This window comes from Typopeltis vanoorti, chromosome 13, assembly GCF_054136105.1.
Source record: "Typopeltis vanoorti isolate ZY-2024b chromosome 13, IOZ_Tvanoo_1.0, whole genome shotgun sequence".
NCBI classification, from domain to species: domain Eukaryota; kingdom Metazoa; phylum Arthropoda; class Arachnida; order Uropygi; family Thelyphonidae; genus Typopeltis; species Typopeltis vanoorti.
Window position 1 is genome coordinate 77,387,432 of NC_143561.1, and position 13,785 is coordinate 77,401,216.

Consider the following 13,785-nt stretch of genomic DNA (forward strand, 5'->3'; position numbering starts at 1 on the left):
AAAAAAATGAGGATCTTGGGCAAGTAAATTTTTTGTGTAGCGAGTATGGTTTTGCATAATTTCTCGAACCCTGTTTATAGCCATTATTACTCTCCTCATACTTCACCTGGCTCTGCAGTATAGTGTACACTCTCTAAATGAGAATAAATCTTTCTGAGCAAAAAAAAAAATTTTTTTTCGCATAATAATATAATAAACACTTATAAATTATTATATATTTCCACTTATAATTAACATCATATCTACAAAAGCAGTATGTAATATCTACATTTAATTATATGAATATTTAGATGAATGAAATCAAATTAAACTCTTAATTTATATTCCTCCGATCTCTTTCATCTTGTAAAGTACCAACATCTTTATTTAATCATTGAGCATAATTTTTTTACAGTTTTTTTACACTTTAATTACATATTTGGAATTAAAAAGTCTTTTACAAATGTTTCATCTTGTTGGCTTAAGGAATAACGTATTTCAGACATTAAATATGGAACTCTCTCATGCTGCAGCAAATTCTTCCAAATGTGTGCATCTATCTGTTAAATAAAAAGTGACATTTAAAAATAATATTCAGCCTTAAAGCTATGAGATGTTTTTTTTTTTATAAAATGATTAAAATGCACTGGATCAAATCAAGTCTGAATTTTTAAATTTTCTCATTAAATTCTTTCCAGAATATAATAAACTATAGAACTTATTTGGTCACTTGATCATATTCTGAAGCAGAGCAGTATGCACTAGTGACCAAAATTGTGGAAACCTTTTGGAAAATGTGTATTTCTGAGGTTTGATGGCTCATAACACCACTTTTTTTTGGAGTAATACCATAAAATTATATATCAATGGAAAGATAATTTAATCAAGAATGTAATGCAATAACTTTTATGAAGGATTTTTTATTAGAACAGCAGTTATAAAGAAAAAAAGTGAAACACATAGAAAAAATGAGATATACACAAATTCTCACAATGTGAGTTAATACTTAGTTGGGTAACTTTTAGCGTTAATTTCGGCCTTATAACACCTTCCCATGGAATGGAATGAATAAGTTTTTTAGTTCTGCAGCTGTTATATAATGTGAAACCAAGATTGAGTTATTGCTTCTATTAATTGGATTTTATTGGTTGGTTGCTTCTGACTAACAAGTTTCTTTAGTCGGCTCCATAGATTTTTGATTGGATTAAGGTCTGGGCTGTTCCCAGGCCATTCCAGCAGAGGAATATGATTATCTTGAAACAACTTTTTGCACACAGCAGCAACATGACATGGAGCTGAATCCTGTAGAAATATAAATGCTTCGTTATCTTGGAAAAGATCACGTGCGTAAGGCTTCAGTTCGTGCTCAAGTATTTCATTTATGTATTTTGGGGCATTTATATTCCCATTAATCATGCAAATTCTGCCCACACCTTTTGATGTCATACAACTCCAGATCATAACACTAAGTGGGTGTTTCATGGTATGTGTAATGTAATCAGGATGTAAATCTTCTCCGATTCTTCTCCTTATGTATTTTATGCCATCACTACCAAACAGGGAGATTTTGGTCTCATCACTCCAAATAACACTGTCCCATTGTTCCGCTGTCCAGTTAACATAGGTTTTAGCCCAGTTTAATCTTCTCATCCTTTGTTTGAGACATAAAAATAGCTTTTTTTTTGTGGAATTCTAGCATTTAGACCAAATTCCTGCAGTCTGCACCGAACAGTCCTTGCATTCGACATTTCATCTTGTATACACCCAGATGATTTTCTTCTGTCACATAAGCACAGTCTCTCAATTCTTCTATCATCACTTGCTGTTATGCACCTTTTCCTGCCTTTACCAATCTGGTTTTTGTAGTGATTGAGTCTCTTTATATTGAAAAATTTAGAAATGCCACCTTTGGTTAAGTTTCCACCAATTTTTCTTCTAATTTCTTCCTAACTGTAGCCTTGTTCACTTAATAGTACTATTTTGTTGTTGACTGGTCACCCAGAAACTGAGTGACCAGTCAACTCTTTGCATCATTTCTTTAATTTTATTACATTTTACAAGCTTACACCAAAAAAAAAAAAAAGTGGTTATGAGCCATCAAACCTCAAAAATACACTTTTTTCCAAAAGGTTTCCACAATTTTGGCCACTAGTGTATGTTGGGTAGAAACAGAAGTAGGTTACCTATCCTTCTGGATGGCAAGAGTGATAAAATCAGTGATGCCATTCCATAGCTCTAGTTAGGTGGGCTACTGCCAGTCCTCTCCAAAGCTGATTCATCATTGTGGGAGAAAACACAACCCACGCCCCCTTCCATTAAAACCATGAATATGCTACATAGAAGAATGAGCCCACAATATCCTGCATTGCTGGGCTTTACAATCCTTGGAGAACCTAGTTTAGTAGAGAAACGAAGCTATTGGACTGGACATGCTACTCGAAAGCAAAATAATAAAAGCAAGGGCAAGAAAACTAATTTCATGATCGCTAGAACATAAGAACATTAACAGATGATGAAAAGGGGTAGAGGAATTGGAATACGAAACAAATGGAATGGGATATAATAGGCCTAAGTGAAAAGAAAATCAGAAGAATGAATAACACGAAAATCAGGAAATATGCTTTACTGGAAAAGACCAGAAGATGTCAAAGAGAGAGAGAGAGGTAGGTTTCTTTATAAACAAAATTATGCAAACAAGGTTACTAAATATGCAGAAATGTCATATTGGATAGCACATATCATATCAAACATCAGAACAGAAAGCCATTAAAATAGTACAAATACATATGCACCAACCAGCAGCTATGAAGATAAAGAAGTTGAAGAATTCTATGATATATAGTGTCCAATACAATACAGCAGGATCCTACAGCCTACACTATAGTACTGGTAGATTTTAATGCATGACTAGGAAAAAATAAAAATGAACTTGAAAAGTGTACAAGAAAAAATGGAATAAGAGAGTGAAATGAAAGAGAAAATATGATGATAAACTTCATGATGAGGAACAAGTTGAATGGTATAAACATATTTTACAAGAATAGTCCAAATGGACAAACAAAAAGGTGAAATACATAGTGAAGAATTTATGAAGACAAAAACACACGTGTGTTGCAGTAATTACTTTACTTATAATTAAGAAAATAACACTCAAAGCTTTGATCTCTGTATTGAGATCATCATCATCAGGAAAACATACATATGCACAGGACACAAGCTACATGACACTACACAAAAGTAAGATAAATCTAAATGTTTTGTTAATCATTTACCTTAGCCTGACCTCTGATGGAAAAAAATTAAAATAAAAGTATTATATATAGCAGGGGTGCTCAACCCGTCGATCGCGGAGCGATTTTTGGTCAATCTCTTGTGTATTCCTCCTTACAAATTTAATTAAAACTGAAAACATAATATTTTATTTATCATTATTTCTTATTATTTTTAATTCACTTTAAGTGTATTGCTATTGTTTATTTATTTTTCATTAAAATTGTCAAATCAGTAATGTTCTTATAAGTCCAGGTAAATGAATTAATTTGGATCAGTGGAAGTCAAACAGCGAGCTGAGTGAATACAATTATAAGCAAAGTGTAAAAACTCGATTGTAGCTTAAATATTCCAAAGCACATTACATTGATTTTTTACTTAGGTTAAGTCCCATGTGAATATTGTAAAAAAAATATACTTTGTTTGTCTTGGTATAGTTTGTATTAGATGTTTTTATAAATAACTCTTTTGAGGCCAACTGTATATACTGCTTTAATAAAAATATGTTAGAGTGTTAAAAACAAAGGCAATGTTTTTGTTGCCGAAGCTGTACATGGTGGCATTAGAAAGATTGTTATTGAAACTTGTATGTATGAGAAAGGCTTGTAGGCACTAAGTGTAAACATATCCGAAGTCAGTCAGAAAGAGTTCAAACAACTTTCCGATTGGTAACTTACAATCAAAAGAAAGCGAAGGAGAACAAAAGGCGTGCTGAACTTGAAACTTAGGATGAAAGACTCATACCGATTCTTTGGGGGTTGCCAAACTTCATGCGAGGAGGACTAATAAAAAGGGACTGAAGCAAGCAGAAGGGGTCCTGGTTCCAGAATTGCTGTCAGAGAGGAGGCCGCCTGGTCCAGAGTCACCGTCAGAGAGACTGCCCGGATCCATGTTGCTTGAGAGAGGAGTTTCCCACTTCCAGAAAGGAGCTTCTTGGTTCGAGATGCCGCTAGAGAGAGAGAGAGAGAGACTACTTCTAGGCCACAGACAAGGTTTCAAATTGCCAAAAGCAAGAGTTCCAATTGCCGGAGAAAAGTTTCCAGGCCAGGTTAATGTCAGACACTCACCAGTGTGTTGTGTTTTCATTACAATTTGATGAATCAAACGACTTCACTGATATTGCTCAGTTAATGGTATTTATTTGCATGGTATTTCAAGATTATTTAAGTAAAGAAGAACTTTTGAAAATTATACCATTATTGGGAAGGACTAGGAGAGAAGACATTTTTTCGGCATTTGATGAATTTGTGAAACAACACAAACTTCCACTTTTTAAACTTGTGTCTATTACTACTGATGGTGCTCCTGCAATGATAGGTAATAAATCAGGCTTCATTTCATTATGTAAAAACTATGACAAATATCCAGATTTTTTAACGTACCACTGTATTATTCACCAACAAGTACTGTGTAATAAAAGATTAAACACAAAAGATATTTTGGATATTATATTTAAAATTGTAAATTCTGTTCGAAGAAAATCCCTGCGATGGCGATTATTTAAATTACAGGCAGATGATGATAGGGAACTTCTGTTGTACAATAATGTTCGCTGGCTCAGCAGAAGTCAATTTTTAGAAAGATTTCTTGTATTAACGATATAAAAATTTTTCTTGATGAAAAAGGAGATATTTATCCACAATTGAGTGATAAAAGATGGTTGTTACACTTAATAATTTTTAGTAGATTTCTATATGAAATTAAGCAATTTAAATTTACAGTTACAAGGTAGAGATAAAAATTTAACTGACATGTATTTTTAAGTTCAATAAAAACTTTCCAACAATACTTACTTTTATTAAAGAAAAATATAAATGACTGCGAATTTAGACATCTCCCATATTTATTAAAATTTTTTGAACAAAATCAAGAAATGCTTCGCTATGATTTAAAAGAATTTATTCGTGAAATAGAATTAGTTGAGGAAGAAATAAATTCAAGATTTAAAGATTTTAATAAAACTGAAATGATTGTATCTTTTATCAATAATCCATTTCAAGAAAACTTGAATATCACAGAAATTTCAAATAAAATTAGTGGGCTGTTTGATATAAACCAAGCTGAAGTAGAACTTGAGATAATAAATATTCAGAATAGTTTACATTTAAAATCAATAAACAATGAAGTCATTTGGAAGTATGCACATGAAAAATTCCCAATATTAACTGATATTGCACGAAAAATTCTGTCATGTTTTGGATCGACATACTTGTCAGAATCCGATTTTTCAAATATGAGCATCACAAAAAATCAATTAAGAAACCAAATTACAAATGATCATTTGGATGATTGTCTGTGATTGACCACTTCTTCATATCACCTTGACTATGAAAATATTGCGATATCCAAACAATGTGAAATTTCACATTAACTTTTTTTCTTTTTTTTTTTTAATCAACCAGCATTTCCTGTAACTTGTGAGTTCGTAATCAATTTGTTGTTTTTCCAAAATAGAGAAATATATATTTTATTCCAATATATTTGTTTTTTTTTTTGTTGTATTAAAATATTTGTTGTATTAAAATAATTAAAAGTGATAAATAAATTTTTGAATACACAAATGAAGTTTTCAGTTATGTATTTTTTTTAGTTGCTTATTTGTGCGTAATCAGATATCAGGTTGGGGGAAATGTGATCTATATAAGACAGTAGATCGCCAAATAACTTTTTATAGAAAAGTAGCTCACATAGTAAAAAACAGTTGAACACCACTGATATATAGCATCCAGAACAACCTCAAATATAAGAAAACCTTAATATGAGAGGACTATATTATTATTTGTATATTATTATATTGATATGCATACAAAGTTTATTTTATTTTGTCAATTAATTTATATTTTTATATATATTTTATCAAGTAATATTTTTATTTTTATTTAAATTTTTTTTCCCCAATAGAGGTCAGACAAAGGTAAACAATTAACAAGACATTTAGATTTATCTTACTTTTATGTAGTATCATGCAGCTTGTGTCCTGAGCATATGTATGTTTTCCTGATGATGACCTCAATACAGAGGTCGAAACGTCAAGTGTTATTTTCTTAATTATAAGTAAAGTAATTACTCCAACACGTGTTTTTGTCTACATAAATTCTTTACAATGAATGCTAACCACCATGTAACCTTAAAAAAAAGTGAAATAGATAATATTTTATCATTTCATATAAGAATACTGAAAGATGTCTCAGTCATCAATCAAACAGGCAAGGAAGTAATCACATGTACAGATGGTACAGAATAGTTAAAGGAAATTTTTTCTTCTATAAAAATAGAAGAAAAAATTTACAAGATGAAACAAATAAAATAAAATATGTAAATATAAATAATCATACAGTAGTAGCCAACAAAAAATTATATCAAGAAGAAATTGCAAGGAAAAAATAACACGAATGACAATGAAAATACACAAATGTATAATATATAGGAAAATCTTAATCATTATAAAATTGCAAAAAATAAAAAATAAAAGGGTTAAAAATAAAATCTCTTGGAGAAAACAAAAAATCTGCTAGAGAAAAGAAGACAACAAACTGGCGAAGGAAAAAGAAATACAGTAGTTGCAGAAATAAATAAAGCAATCCTCGTTCGTTCAGTATCCAGGTAGATACCTAACAGGGTGCACCACAAGAAGGTGAGGATTGGACATTAGGTCAGAAGCCCTGGTTGGTTCTCCATATTCCTTAAAAACCTATGACGAGGTCTCCTTATCAGTTATACAGCCTTGAAGCTTAAGCATCACTAAATAAATTTAGTTAGTATTTATTATCTACAGATTGTGTGTGTGTTTATTCCACTAAACATCAACAGGAGGGGTACTTAAGGATCAAAGCTGTATAACTGAGAGGAGACCTCCACATAGCCTTTAAAGGAATGCAGAGAACTGACAGGGCTTCTGACCTAATGTCCAATCCTCACCTTCTCGTGGTGCACCCTGTTGGGTATCTACCTGGATACTGAACAAACGAGGATGGGCTGGCAATTTGGGATTTAGCAGACAAAAATTGTATTCTTTTTGGTTAAAATAAAAAAAAAAAATGATGGTACAACATGACAAAATTTCATGCCAGCTGGGGCGTTGCCTGGTTAAACAAAGACCCCGTTCTTTTTGCCAGTGAACCATGGCGAACAGTGAAAAGTCAGCTACTGGAACAAATCTGAAAACACACCCCAACTCAATATCACTGGAGTTAAAGATTGGTACTATCAACATAAGAAAGCCTGAATGGCATGGAAATGTGGCCAGCTGAGGAATTAGATAAGTACCAGATCAACATAATAGGGGTGACTGGAACAAAAAAGACAAAAACTGTTGAGATATTTCTGAGCAATAAATACAAAATGTAATATTCAGGCAATGACAATCAAGGAAAAGAAGGAGTAGCTATAGTATTCAACACAAAATACGAGGCTAATCTTCTTGAATGGTAGGCAGTCTCAAGTAGAGTGATGTGGGCAAATATGAGAATGGGGAACTGAACAATGATAAGTAATTGTGCCTATGGTCCCACAGAAAATTCTACTAAGGTAGAAGTGAGAAATTTTTTGATGCTTTAGAAAAAGCAACTGACACAATGAAAAAGGATAAGTTGGTCCTTGTTAGGGATCTGAATAGCAGAGTAGGAAATGATTGTCAGACATACAAAAATATTTTGAGAAAATCTGGAGAAAAGAGCAAAGCTAATAATAATGGCAAATACCTGTTGGATTTCTGCTCAGGACATGGACTGGTTATTACTAACACCATGTTCCAACATAAAAATGTGCAAAAATTCACATGGAGAGAAGAGGCAAGGAATAAGAAAAGTCTCATTGACTATGTAATTGTTGATAGTGATGTTTCTCTATACACTGTAGTGTCCTGCACCTCAGTGCAGGACACCACAGTGTATAGAGGATTTGAAATTGGAAGCGATCACTATTTAGTCTTGAGCAGGATAAAACTGAATTTCATATTGAAAAGAATAACATGTAAGAAAGTTTAAAACGAATAAAAGTTGAGCAGCTCTCAGGTGTGAAATGTAGACTAACATACACAAAGATTTAATAAAAATACAGAAAGAGTTTGAGAACAGGAACCAAACCTTGGAGATTCAGTGGCAAGCCTCAGAGAAAACCCTGATTGATTCAGCCAGAGAGATATGTGGTGAGGTTGTCTGCAAGGATAGAAAAATCAGAACTCCATGGTGGACACAGGAAGTTAAAGAGGCAATGAAGGAAAAGAAGAAAGCATATCAAAAGTACTTGGCAAATAAGTCAGCTTGTGCTCTTAGAGAATACAGAGACAAATGTACGAAAGCGAAACACTGTGTAAAACTAGCTAAACGAAAGTCATGGGAGGACTTTGGCAAGAACATAGAAAATAAATATCAAGAAGGTGGTAAGATATTCTGGAGGTTGTTGAAGAAGCTTAGAAATGGAGGAAAGAGTGCTGTAAAAGGAGTTAGAGATGATAAAGGTGACATGAAAATGGGAGAAAAAGATATCCTTGAAGTATGGAGTAATTACTTTGAAAAACTGCTAAATGAAACAAGAACTGATGACAGCACAGTGGTAAAAAACACTGACCAGGCATGCAGTCAGGAATACATATCCATACTTGAAGTAGAAAAAGCCATCAAAGGCTTGAAATGTGGAAAGGCAGCAGGAGTAGATGATATTCAACCATAAATTCTGAAGTATGGTGGTATAAAAGTGTTACGGTGGCTGCACTGCATAGTTCAGAATGCCTGGACAGAGGGATGAATTCCTGATGTTTGGGGTAGAGCTCTAATAGTGCCTATATATAAAAAGGGAAATAAAACTGAATGTGAGAATTACAGAGGTATTTCCCTACTGAGTGTTCCTGGCAAGATCTATGCAAGTATACTTGAGAAACGGTTGAGAAGCATTGTGGAAGAAAAGCTTGGTGAAGAACAAGCTGGATTCAGGCCAAATGAAGGATGTCAGGATCAGATCTTTACTTTACGACAAATAGTCGAGAAAGTATGGGAATATAACAAAGATCTGTATTTAATTTTTGTCGATGTGGAAAAGGCATATGACAAGGATGTTAAGAGAGAAGCTATTCAATACTCTACAGTTATATGGTGTCAATGGGACATTATATCAATTATATCATTTATATAAATGATATTATTAAGTTGGCAGTTAGAATTGAAGGATGTACAGGAAGATGGTTTAATGTTAAATCTGGTGTGAGACAAGGATGTACATTATCCCCTCTGTTATTCATTATCTATATGGATCACATTATGAAGGAAAGTGGTATTAAACATGATATCAGAATTGGAGATGTTAATGTCAGCTCTTTGCTTTATGCAGACAATGTTATACTTCTGAATAAATCCGCTACAAGTTTGCAAGATTCCTTGACTAAATTGAATAACTGTTCTAATAGATATGGTATGAAGGTCAGCATTAAAAAGACAAAGACAATGAAAATAGGTAGAATTGTTGAAAATGTCAACTGTGTTGTGAACGGGGAACCTGTGGAACAAGTAAAACATTTCAGTTACTTAGGCACGATTTTTACTGAAGATGGTAAATCAAATATGAAAATAGACAACAGAATCAACAAAGCTGGCATGGTAGGAAGTCAACTGAATAAATTCATATGGAATAAGAGAGAAATTAGTCAGAACTCTAAATTAGCTGTATACAAGACAGTGTTCAAACCAGTTTTAACTTATGGATCTGAGAGCTGGGTCAGAAGTAAAACAGTTGACCAAAGACTAGAGATCGCAGATATGAGAGTCCTGAGAAAGATTAGAGGCATGAACAGATGGCATCAATGGCAATATCATATAAAAAACGAGGATATTAGGAAAGAACTTGACATTGTTGGCATCCAGGAATACATTAGCAGAGCTAATCTCAGGTGGTATGGTCACTTGAATAGAATGGACGAGGAAAGATTAGCAAAACAAGTGTTCTCTGCCAGGTTGGCAGGAAAAAGACTCAGAGGAAGACCAAGATCCGATGTACAGCATATATTCTTAATGTTCGGAGTATTTCTTTCTGAACATATTAATTCTTAATCAATGCTTTAATTTTAATTAATATACATCTAATTAATACAACTTAAATTTAGAACAGTTCAGTGACAAACAGCATCCAGGGAAATAAAAGGGATATATATCAAATGACTATTCATAAATATGAATGCTGATCACTGTGTAACCTCAAAAGAAAGAGTCAAAATATAGGTGGATTGATACGGTAAAATGTGCCTTAGACGATAGAAATATAAGATCTGATAATGATAATATTGGAGTCTTGACAAGTAATAGACTGATTTGGAGGAAAATTGTAGATAGCAAGTTAGTAATGATGTAAATTTTTCATGTAGTACTATCATATCCTGTACACCCCTTGAGGGTGCATGTCAGGAATTTAACGATGATGATGAACATCAACAGGAGTGCTAATCAATGTCTAAGAATGCACGTCATATAGCAGTTTATGAAAATCAGATTTTTATTTTAAGAAAAACCATTGAGAAATCACAGAAATATAACAAAAACCTGTATTTAAGTTTTATAGATCTGGAAAAGGCACACAATAAGGAGTATCAAGAAGATCTGTTCCATATGCTACAATTATGTGGTATAAATCATAAATTATACAACACATATATATATATATGGAGAACATCGTCATCATCATCAAATTCCTGCCATGTATCCTCAAGGGGTGTACAGGATATGATAGTACTACATGAAAAATTTACATCATTACTAACTTCCTATCTACAATTTCCCTCCAAATCAGTCTAATACTTGTCAAGACTCAACATTATCAGATCTTATATTTCTATCTTCTAAGGCATTTATATGGGAGCATAGAACAAATAAAATATTTCAGCTATTTAGCATTTCAAAGAAGATGGCAAATTAAATTTCAGAATAGATAATTGAATAAAGGTAAGGCTGGTATGGTGGAGAGAAAGTTAGCTAAAACACTAAACTAGCATATAAATATACATATATGAAACAAGAGAATTAGTCAAAAAATAAAATAAAATAAATACAGTATACAAAACACTGTTCAAATCAAATTTTAACTTATGGATTTGAGAGTTGAGTTAGAAAGTAAAAGAATCACATGCAAGAAAAAGTATTAGAAACGAATTCAACATTGTAGCAGTCACAAATGTGTGAGCAGAGCTAATCTAAAATAGTATGGTTACTTAAACAAAATAGGAGAGGAAAGGTTTAGCAAAGCAGATATTTGATGCCACAACAGTATGCAAAAAGAAAAAAAAAATGAGGAAGAAAGGTGGCTTGATCAGTCAGAAGAGCCATAGAAGACCAAATATAACATGACAATGCTGTAGTCCTGACAATCATCATCAGAAAGTACATTCCTGATATGTATTCTCAAGGGACGTAAAGGACTATGATAGTAATACATGACAAGATTATATTATTATTAACTTTTTATCAATGATTTTCTTCCAAATAGTCCATTTGCTTTCGTGTTAAAACACTTCTAACTGCATTAATCCACCTACATCTTGGTCTTCATCGGGGTCGCTTTACTGCCATTCAACATCTAGATAAAACTGGTTTGAACACTTGTAAGCAGACATATAACCTCCTCACAATACCATCTTTGCTTATTGTTGTCTATTTCAAAATTTAATTTGCCATCTTCACTAAAAATTGTGACAATAATTGAAATGATTTATTTGTTCCATAAATTTTTCCATTCAGCATGCAGCTGATATGTACAATGTACCTGCCTATTTTCATATTTTGGTCATTTTACTGCAGATTTTTTTTTTTATCTCAAATTTGTTACAGGAGCTATTTAATTTAGTTTAGGAATCCTTAAGTTTTGTACTAGATTTAATTAGGAGTATAACATCATCTGAATAAAGTAACGAGCTGACATTATCCTCTCCAATTCTAATATCAGGCTTAATGCCACTTTTCATCATAATGTGATCCACAGAGATGAATAACAGTAGAGACAGCGTGCACCCATGTCTGAAACATGATTTTACATCACACCATCTTCTTGTACTACTTCCTACAATCCTAACCGCTGGCATAACTCAAATATAGATTGTGTATTGCTTGATATAGTGTTCCATTAGCAACATATAATTGTAGCATTTTGAACAGCTTTTCTCTTGGCACCTTGTTATGTCTTTTCCATGAATCTGAATATAGATCCTTATTATATTTCCACAATTTCTCAACTATTTGAGTTAAAAGAAGTCCGATCCTGAAACTACTATCTGACCTAAACCCAGCTTTTTCTTACAAGTTCCCCACCCACAATTTTTTTCAACCTCTTCTCAAGTACACTTGCATAAGTCCTACCTAGAACATTCAGCAAAGAAATTCCTCTGTAATTCTCACATTCAGTTTTATTTCCTTTTATATAGCGTGACCCATAAGTCAAGAAGACGTTTAAACATTTAATAACTTTTTTTTGTTATAATGAAACAGAGAATCTGGAGTTTCTTTAATAATCAAAAGGTTATTCACATTTTAAACCCCTTTATGACTTATGTGCCACCATGTATTACAGTATGGAAGTTTATCTTATTTTGTCATGTCATTAATTAATTAATGGTTTGTTATAGTGAGTGAGCTTATTATAACAGCATTTACTACTATAACAGGAGTCAACTGTATTACTTATTGTTTTTAAAAGACCGGTCAGTAAAATTACAAGTACACTTACCACTACAGGACAGCAATCTAATTTAGATAATGTTCGAAGCTTCAAATTCATCCATCCTTTAAGAACATGTGGAAACTTACAATAGCAGTCTTCATCTGCTAAAATAATGCCCACTCTGAAAAATATCAAAAATAATCTACAAAAAAAAAAAAAAGGACATAACATACATTGAGCAGCTACTATATAATTCTAAGAATCTTGATGGGTCATATAACTGAATTATTCATATAACATGTGCACACATCCTGTACTAATCAAACAGCGTGAACTAATTAATGAATAATAAGGCTCCATTAATTCTACACTGTAGTAACTGAATGAAATAAAATCATTGAAACTTTCAACCGAGAATGTTTATTTGTATTTAATGTATGAAAATAAGTTTTTGGGTGGATAACAAAGTAAGTCAGTGTTCTCGGCCTTTTTTTAGGTCGAGTACCAACCATGTTCAGAAATAATACCAAACAAATGAGAAAGATACGTGAAACGGAATAAATGCATATTTAGACTTATTATTTATGTCTTACCTGTTCTTACATCTACAGTGTGTTATTTCTTTTATTTGAGAACTTCTTGATGTCTGGCTTGTGTAAGAAAGGCTACATGAGCATGGAATATTATAGACCACAGGATATTTAGAGATGGGGTTGTGGTTTTTAGAAGAATATAGTAAACATCATATAGTGAAAATAGGCTTCGATGCTACCCCAATAATGGAAACTGAAGCCCCATAATGAATGTCAGGATTTTGCTGTGAAGCAGGATTAGAGAATAGCAATTTGTGTATTAGTTTCTGTGAAGATCTGTTGCAAACAGGGTTGTTGAAGTAGAGTTTGT

At 32.7% G+C, this 13,785-nt stretch overlaps 1 protein-coding gene across 2 annotated transcripts in view; it reads right to left on the reverse strand.

The window, feature by feature from the left end:
- Positions 1 to 336: 336 nt before the first annotated feature.
- LOC150100299 (FAST kinase domain-containing protein 2, mitochondrial-like) overlaps positions 337 to 13,785 on the reverse strand; it is a 91,436-nt gene continuing 77,987 nt past the window's right edge. For both annotated transcript variants that reach the window (XM_090402969.1, XM_090402970.1), the window contains 2 exons: positions 12,949 to 13,063; positions 337 to 539 (listed from right to left, as the gene is read on the reverse strand). In XM_090402969.1, the coding sequence (XP_090259095.1) occupies positions 411 to 539; positions 12,949 to 13,063 (244 nt within the window). In that variant the 3' untranslated portion in view covers positions 337 to 410. The remainder of the gene's footprint in view (positions 540 to 12,948; positions 13,064 to 13,785) is intronic.